General features: G+C 36.8%; 2 protein-coding genes across 2 annotated transcripts; one reads left to right on the top strand and one right to left on the bottom strand.

The window, feature by feature from the left end:
- Positions 1–3,769: 3,769 nt before the first annotated feature.
- Positions 3,770–6,231, top strand: Ssu72 (Ssu72 CTD phosphatase). Its single transcript, XM_072902152.1, has 4 exons — positions 3,770–4,125; positions 4,376–4,519; positions 4,841–5,099; positions 5,174–6,231. Exons 1-4 carry the CDS (start codon positions 4,043–4,045, stop codon positions 5,273–5,275), a joined length of 588 nt encoding a protein of 195 aa, XP_072758253.1. The 5' UTR covers positions 3,770–4,042; the 3' UTR covers positions 5,276–6,231.
- On the bottom strand, positions 5,647–8,633 carry Ns3 (nucleostemin 3). Its single transcript, XM_072902151.1, has 4 exons — positions 8,392–8,633; positions 6,719–8,102; positions 6,233–6,533; positions 5,647–6,011 (listed from the first exon to the last, which is right to left on the bottom strand). The coding sequence occupies exons 1-4, from the start codon at positions 8,488–8,490 to the stop codon at positions 5,864–5,866; spliced, it is 1,932 nt and encodes a 643-aa protein (XP_072758252.1). The 5' UTR covers positions 8,491–8,633; the 3' UTR covers positions 5,647–5,863.
- Between the last annotated feature and the right edge of the window lie 506 nt (positions 8,634–9,139).

Here is a 9,139-nt window from a genome sequence, read left to right as displayed (position 1 = left end):
CACGACGTTGCAATCATTTAAAATATTTTCATCTAAGTGGACTGATGAAGCAATCGCCATACGGGATGCAACGAAGCGCGCATAACGCGCGCTATTATAGGCTATACAGAGAGAGAGAGAGAGAGAGAGAGAGAGAGAGAGCCGTGGATCTAAATTGGTTTCGTCAATATCCGTTGATCCGTTTGTCCGTGCAACATGCGGTGCACGTGCACCCATCGACGATTCGTGGAACGAACAAGCGGCTACACAAGGCGCAAGTAGCTCAAACTACTTGCCGGAGCGTTAATTTTAACAACACCGCCGATAAGTGTTCGAGCACCAATCCGCAATTGCACGTCAAATCACAAGACACGATATAAGAGAAGCCGAGAGTATCGAGTTGATATACAATAAATTTCAGTTTCCCATGTTATAATTTTCTTTCATAATTAAATTTTTTTTTTTCGGGTATATAATGTATACGCTTGCGACTCTTTATGTGTGTGTAAGAATGTGTTCACGAAATGTACCAATAATTGATAAAAAAAACATTAGACTTATGATACAAGTCTTTCTATTACTTTTATGCAGTATTTTATGTAAAAATGAGTAAAATATTAAAATTTTAAAATTAGAAAAACTCAACATGTATTATAAAAATAGCAAATCCACTTACGACATGTTTCGAGAATTGCATACAAATTGTATAAATTCAAACGTAATAGGTATTTCATAGAAAGAAAAAAATAAAACGCGAAAATAATGATCAATTGACCATTAAATTGCGTTAACATAAAATGTCCCATTTTTGCCACATTAAGTAATGATCTTAAATCATCGTAAATAATGATTTTTCTTCTACTAATTTAAAATAAACAATATCATTACAATATTTATAAATTTCTCTAATAAGGTTTTGAATAACAATTTTACTAAAATAAAATTCAATCAAAATGTAAATTGAAAAATGTGATTTCTTTCATCTGTCCATTTTCTTTTCTGAAGCTCTTTCAATTCGTCCCTCATTTTCAATCGCTAATTACTCGACAGTGCTCGACATTGCTCGAAAATTGCCTCGACATTTTCACTGCGGAGGAATCGACTGCAAATCAGCTGTCGAAAAATAATAAACGGGCAGAAATGGGACAGTCCGTGTAATCGTGTTATTACGCGATCTTAGCTCCTTCGCGCATCCCGATTGCAACTTGCTTTAAACGCGAACCGAATCCATTCGAAGGATCGCGACATAGTATCTCGCGGTGGAATCATCGAGCGCGAAATTGAAGGGGCCCGGGGTCCCGCCTTAATTCGGGGGCCCCTCGGAGGCACGCAATCTTGGTCGAGTCGCGCCGACTTATTGCCGGCCAAGGTATACGGCGGCGCCTAATCATTATCTCGCGATTTTGCAAGAGAACCCGTGTTATGCAATTTAATGACGACCCTCTTTAATTCCCGCTTCGATTCGTTGAAGCGCGGGCGCGAATTTCGCATGCGATTTGTGAAAACGGCAAGAATCGCGGATTTGTAAAGAAAAAAAAGATTATACAAATTAATCCCTCCGACGATAGGCAATTTCGCGAAATGACGACCCGATATATTTCCCCTCTCGATTCAAACGTCCCAGGTAGCAAGCACATGTCATTTTGACGTCGAAAACTATTTTATTTTATTTTATTTTATTTTGTATTTTTTGTGAGGTCTTAATGATGTTGTAAAAAAACGTCATAATATTGTGATTCTTAAATATCATAAATTGCCTAAGTATTACTATTATTTAACTAAAAACTAATTTAATTTTTTATAATATGTATCTCAAATTATTAAAACAATTTTATGTATAATTTTGATAGTCACAATTCTCTATATCTCAGAACTCTAACATGAATTTCCTCTATAACCTGGACTTGATCATGACTCATGACATTTGATCATGAATCTTTTCCTCTAGCGTGAAAAGTTTCATTAACGGATTCAATATTTGTGAATGAACTTTTCACGAGTTCACGCTAGAGGAAAAGATTCATAATAAAATATGTCATTCAAACGTCACTAATAGGTCTAAAATGGTCATAAAGTCACGTCTTTTTAACGTCTTAAATGTCGTCATCGGTCTGTGACATTAGTCCGTCATTTTTACGTCATTTTTACGTCATTACATCACGTGTCATATTTGATTCGAACTGACTATATTTTAATGTCAAAATATCGTGTGCTTGCTATCTGGGTAGTAGATTGATTCAATTAGATTCATTGCATTTTCGTCCATATTTTACGCACATCACGCTTTTTATATATTCCTTTCACAGTGAAATTAAATTCGGTATTTTATTTATTCTTTCTATATATGTAGCTTTATACTTTATACTTAAATTACATACTCTGGTCTATACAAAACAGCAAAAAACGAGGCTATTGTAATAATTGTAAAAATCAATCCAAATTTTCACCGAATAAAAGTTTCGAATATTAACTCCTTGTCACGTGTCTGATTAGGCTCTTGGGGTGCGTTCGTACTTGTCAGCTACAGTAGCTTTTAATTGACTAAATCAGGACAAAAATTACTCTGACCTAATTCAGTAAGATCAGTTAAATTACTTTATCTCACGCGTAAGATTTCCGAACGTATCCTTGAGATTTGAGAAAATTAAGAATTGAGATTCGAATTCGAGATGTGCCTGCTACCTGGGATACATCTATCCATGGTGGAAAGAATACTTTCTGTATTCTTTACACCATGCATCTATCTCGCCTGTTTTTTATTTACGACGTATTGTATTCATTTGGAAAATGGATATATCGGTTCGATTATCTTTCGCCGAGTCCCCGGAGACTGAAATTTTCTGTTAGAGCCGTGTCGTGGAGGAGCAAAGCTCACGGATATGTATAATTTATAAGCTAAGTAAACGACGTGCGTCAACTTTACTCACCGGAACGAAGGACTCGTGGACGCCTATTCCAGCGACGATTGTCGGCGATATGATGGACGAGCTGATGCGATTATATGGATACGCGATAAAACGAAGCACTTTTCAAGGAAATGTTCGCACGTGCATACAAAGGCGGCACACGTCGAAGAAATCGTGTTGAATAGAACATTCGATCCGCGCACCTCTCGAAGTCGGAGCGGTTTGAACGAAAGGTCACGTGATGTTTGAAATATCGGTGACGTTAGAACCGTCGTCGTCTCTATCTCTGAAAACATTCAAAATACATTTCAGAATCGTAGTTACCTCTTATGTATTATGACAGAGGCCTTGCGCATAAAATAATAAAATAATAAATATTCTCTCTCGCAATTTTTACGCCTCCTTCACCTAAGCTTTCCCATCAAATTCATCGATTTATGCGCAAGATTTATTGATTATCTGAACGCTCGCCGAGAGATGCACGGATTTTGCAAAGCAATCTTTCACTAAGACAGTTAAACGTTCAAGTACGAATAAGCTACTTTCGCCACAATACTTGGATAGTTTTGCCATTAAACTATATTTCCTGAAGCTTGGCTTTGTCTCTCACCTGTTGAAAGTCTGTGTAAAATTGCCGCAGAAGAGGGAACGCGATATATCTCGTCTCTTGAACTCCTCTCGCCATATTTCTTCCCGACGTATTGTCGATAATGTTCTTCGATCAATGTATCTTGCCGCTCACAGATGTCGCTAAAGAATGGTGGACGCTTTTTTACCGACGGTAGAACATAGAGATTCCTGAAATACCGACGTGTCTCTCTCTCTCTCTCTCTCCCCGTACAAGTATACGCTATCCGTCAGGAAAATTTCGTATGGCCTTTACGGAGACGATTATACCTAACATTTGACCGGATCGCGTTGCACTTACATTACGCTCAGATTACGGGAAAAAAAAAAAAAAAAACAAAAATATTACACGCGCGTATCGAGAGAAAGAGAGGAAGATACACGTCAGAATTCGTGTATATTTTCCATAGCAAATGCATTTCTCGTAACCTTGCGGACCGTAACCTTCAAGCGTGACAGTATCTTTGGCTTACGAGACAATACGGTATTTCTATCACGGCTCATTCACGGTCGATAGAACGCGCGAGAGGATGCCGGCGCCGAATTCCATCAGCGTAGCTGTAATATGTTCCAGTAATATGAACAGGAGCATGGAGGCGCACGCTTTCCTAAGGTAATGCGTTCCCTTCATCGAAGCAACGTTTAATCCATTAAAAACCATTCATTCACCGGATATTTAAAATTTAGAAGAGTCGTGTGGCGATACTCTCCTTGTCTGTAAAAGGAAGAGAATTTTTTGCAAGATTTTAAAAATATTCACCTCTGACGTATTTCTGTGAATCACAGGCCTTAATGGATTAAGCGCAAAGTTTACTTTCTGTGATAAATAGAATATTATTTAAGAATGTGATTGTGTATTTTAGCAAAAAGGGATTTAATGTGAAATCGTTTGGGACTGGTGATAAAGTCAAACTGCCTGGAACTGCACCGGATCGTCCTAATATCTATGATTTTGGTACTTCGTACGATGAGATCTACAATGATCTTTTAATGAAAGACAAGCAATAGTATCCTTTGCAAAAGTCAATAAGTAAGATCTCTTGATATTTCTCACATTATACGTAATATAAATATATTTTGTTATTTCTGTAATTTATTGCTATTAAACTGTTAATTGAGATTAATCTACTCTAGTATATGACTTTATTTAAATATAATTTATAAATATATATACATTTTTTTTCTATTATGTAATTTTCTACAAATAAGAGAAGCTTGTGACTTAAAGTAACTAATAGTAATTCTTTTGAATTACTTTTGCACAAATTTTATACAGTTTGATAATAATTTAGTTGTCAGAAAATAGCATTCCTTAACAATTAGCATAGTTATACACAAAATGGTTTATTGCACATGCTAGATCGGAATCGTAGGATAAAACCTAGACCAGAACGGTTTCAATTGTCCAAGGATAAGTTCGATATTTTAATTTCATGCGAAGAACGTGTGTACGATCAAGTAATAGAATGCATGGAAATTAGGACTAAAGAAGATAATCAACCGGTGCATTTAATCAATATCGATATTCAGGATAACCATGAAGAAGCCACAGTAGGATCGTTTCTTATATGCGAGCTAGTGACAGTGGTATTGCTTCTATCATATACTTTACCATGCGTTTGAAAATTTTCTCTTCAATCATACATTTTCGTGTGTTTCAGTTGGCGAATAGTGAAGACTTAGATAATGACATAGACGAATTACTCCACGAATTTGAGTCCAAATTCGCGAGGACAATATTGCACACCGTGCTGTTCTACTGAAAGTCCATTACCGCCACGAAAATCATCAGAAACCTGGTGTTCATCGAACCTCAAGCTTAATTATAAGAGAAATTAAATTATGTGTATAACACTTAAATATATATATATCGCGTATATATATTAATCCACTGGTTCGTGTGGATTGAATTCTAATTCGCGAACGGAGGATTCCGTCTGTGCTTCCTACTTAACAAACGATTATTCTCGCGAAATTATATTGTCAAAATTACGATATCCAAGAATATCGTCAAATTAGCATTACATTACGATTAATCGGGGTTTGTAGAATGATATCGAAATTTGAAGACATAAAAAATGAAAAGGTATTGGCTATAGAGAGAAAGAGGGAGAGGGGAAAAAATGAGAAAGTATAAAATATAAAATACTTAATTTCAAACGTATTTACAAATACATACACGTACGCATATCGTACACGACTGCACGATTGCACGTGGATACAAGCCTGTGACGTGTGTATACATTTGCATGCCCGTTACATAACAAAACAATTGTACAGATGTTAAGTTTAGCATTACAAAGAATAATAGATTCCGAGAAATGCATAGATCAGTGTGATACTTTTCACACTCAATGTTGATCGAGGTGAGCGTATAACCTTCGGGTTTTCTCACGTTTATTCTTATTGACATGTTTATTAATCATCTTCCATGGTTTCTTCACTTTATCAGACTGATCGTCAGTCGATTCTGTTAAACTGACCGTTGATCCCGCGTGCCTGAAAAATTATACCGATTAAATTTTGTATATGAGAAATACACATAAAAAAACAACGTTCCGACAATTGTATATATTGTATCTCAATCGTGTACGAGTTTCATTCGGATATTGAATTTAGATGCCCCGCATTGATCGATCTTATAAATTATGACGCTATTATCGCAATCAATTATATATACACGAGCGACTTTACAAATAAAACAAACATTTTGACATTACCCTATAGAGTGTTGTAGTACAGGTCCACGGCGTCCCTTCACGTGTGTGTCCTGGAAAAACTTTCGATCCAAATTATTGACCGTTACTCCGCATCCTTGATTTACACGAGCTGTTCGGGGCGGTATGTGCCTGTTTGCGGACAAATTTCGACGTCGCTGTGGGAACACATGAAAATTTTTTTGCTCGAGTGTCGGCGGTGCGACACAGTACAACAATTTGCCGTTAACAAAATCCTTTAAAAGGTATCTCGCCGAACGCGGATTATCCGGCTGGCCGTTCTGCGTCATGAAACCTCTGTTGTCTGCAAACAAAAGTAGGATTTATAATAGTAATATATGTATCATATTTGATATTAATATGTAAAAAAAAAAGAATATACATATATACTATGTAATATATAAATGTATAAAATTAATTGAACATAATTTTCTTCAATCTTTTGTAGTGTAATAATATTTTCACGAGATTTATACAATGATTACGTACAACCATGCGCGTTTAAAAGCTCCTCCGCGGTTAGTGCGCGATCTGGATCCTCTTCTTCTGTTGGAACAGGCAACATAAAGCCGTACAGATCCTCCAAAACATGCTTGGGTATCAACGTGGCCAGTAAGGTAATTGCCGGCAGGTGGTCCCGCATCTGATCGATAGGAAGTATACCATTCAGGATCATCTCCGCTTTCGTGCAAATAAAACTCGGCATCACCAAGCCCGGACAATCGCACAACAGCAGATCCTTGTTCAGATATAACGTCTGAAAATGTTTAGTCTTGCCTGGTGTGGCTGACACAGAAACCTTCTTATCCATGAGCAAGGCATTGATGGTGGAACTCTTGCCGACGTTCGGATATCCCACCAAGCCAATTGTCGTTACTCCCTTCGTATACGTTTTATCACCGTCGTAGATCGTTTTAAATAATTTCATAAGATCATCCCTGTTCAATAATTTCGACGAATTGATTATTTTCTTCGTTTCTGAATCTGTCGCAGAGATTTTTAAATTCTCCAAATCGCTACGTTGTTGAGCTTCCATTTGTTGTTCGCTATTATTGACTTCTGTTTCAGATACAGGGCATGTATCGACGACATAATCCTCGGCACTTTCATATTCCGATTCCGAGGCAAATTCCGAGTTCCATTCATCTTCACTGTTCTTCTCGTCACTGGAATGATACTCGTCATCCTTATCAGTCGATCTCGCTTCATCTTCATTCTCTTCTTGAATTACCTGCCTTTCCGCCGCTAATGTAGCGGAAAAAAAAGCTACCTGTATATTTAGATCTGTAAAATATTTGGCCCACGCTTGTCTCTGCTCATCCGTTAAGAAATCTGCTTTATTAAGGAGAATCATATTCAATTTGTTGGGATCAATCTCCTTAACGTAACGCTCCAAGTCCTCGCAGCGAAAGAGAAGCGGATTGCGCGCGTCCACAATTTGTACAACCACATCGCTGCGCTCTACCACCCGCCACAACTGTCGCCAGAACTCTAAATTCTTCTCGTAAGGTGTCAACATCAAGCCCTTCACTTCTTGCAACGCGGCCAAATGACGCCGCCACTCCAGGAACGCCTCTTTCTCGCGTGTCTGTAACTCGTGAGCGCTTATAGAACTGTCCCATTTCGGCCTCCTTGGTATCTTGACCGAGTCTTTATTTTCTTCCTGTTTTTCCAGTACTGTTTTCATTACGTCTTTTGAAAGCAAACCATGACTGTGAGGATTCACGAATTTAATATTTAATTTCTCCGCATTGAACTCGGTTCCCGCTAGTTCGGCGATTGACAAGAAATTTTGAAACGAGCTCTCCTCCGTAACTGACTGCAGATTAAGCCGACCCCAATCGTAACCATCATTGATCTCTGAGGTGTGAAGCTATAAAAAGAAACTATAAATAATATAATTATATCGATAAGAAAAAGCTATAAATAATATAATTATCAATAAATTATCAACAAATTAACATGAATGACAGGTTAACCAAACAGTTTATCAGTGTGTCAGTTTCCGATTAAAAATATAAATAAAAGGACAGAATTGTCAAGTTGCATCGTATTGCGTGAAATTTTTCTGAAATATTAGTTTTAGTAATCTTATTATATTTGCCAACAAAGACGTACTCGACGATGAAGAGGTTAAATAAAAGTAAAATCAATTATCTTACCATAGACGATTCACTCTTCCTTGTTCTTGCAGATCCGAATCGATCTCTAATTAATGCTTTTCCTAAATTGCTACTTCCTCCTTTATCCTTTTTACCCATGATTTTCAGATAATTATACAATTTATCTCACGCAAAAATAACAGCTGATACAAACGTTTGTCTGAAAAAGACATAACCTACTCCGGACACCAATGATAAGTCTATTCGTGTTGTCACGTGTCACTGACGTTTTTTGTATTCGGTTACTTCGCTTTCTCTCTCTCTCTCTCTCTCTCTCTCTCTCTCTCCAAAATCCGTAAAATATATATTTGTCTCGTTTATTTCTAAAGATTGTAAACAAATTAGTTTTGTTTACATTTCTAAAATTTTCTTCATTCGAAATAAAATTTGTTCGAGAGAAAGAAAAAAAATTCGAAATCGCAGGAAGCGAAACAAGAATAGACTTAAAATCAATTCTTTTCAACATACGTATATAGATGCGCTACGTTATTCTTTCTACAAAAATAAAAATGAGATCAGTATACATATTCAAGTACTGGAGAAAAAAATAGCAGCTACGAAGAATAAAGGGCGAGTTTTTTAATTCATCGACTGATATGAATTGCATGACGCGTAAATACAACACGTGCTGCATTTGCGCGTCAAGCGATTGATCAATTGATGAATTAAAAACTCGCCTAATCTTTTAAATAGCAACAAGTAAAAAAAAAAAAAAAACGGGAAATTTTCATCCAGAGAAAAAATCAAA

This window comes from Anoplolepis gracilipes, chromosome 11 (genome assembly GCF_047496725.1).
Source record: "Anoplolepis gracilipes chromosome 11, ASM4749672v1, whole genome shotgun sequence".
Lineage (NCBI taxonomy): Eukaryota > Metazoa > Arthropoda > Insecta > Hymenoptera > Formicidae > Anoplolepis > Anoplolepis gracilipes.
The sequence above is the reverse complement of the archived record's forward strand: the minus strand, read 5'-3'. Positions and strand labels throughout refer to the sequence as shown.

Coding starts and splice junctions, on each gene's coding strand:
- Ns3 (XM_072902151.1), bottom strand. CDS start 8,490: ATGGGTAAAAAGGATAAAGGAGGAAGTAGCAATTTAGGAAAAGCATTA. Junction 8,103..8,391: donor GGAAGAGTGAATCGTCTATG/GTAAGATAATTG, acceptor TTCTTTTTATAG/CTTCACACCTCAGAGATCAA. Junction 6,534..6,718: donor GCTTTTAAACGCGCATGGTT/GTACGTAATCAT, acceptor TTTTGTTTGCAG/ACAACAGAGGTTTCATGACG.
- Ssu72 (XM_072902152.1), top strand. CDS start 4,043: ATGCCGGCGCCGAATTCCATCAGCGTAGCTGTAATATGTTCCAGTAAT. Junction 4,126..4,375: donor GAGGCGCACGCTTTCCTAAG/GTAATGCGTTCC, acceptor TGTGTATTTTAG/CAAAAAGGGATTTAATGTGA. Junction 5,100..5,173: donor TATGCGAGCTAGTGACAGTG/GTATTGCTTCTA, acceptor CGTGTGTTTCAG/TTGGCGAATAGTGAAGACTT.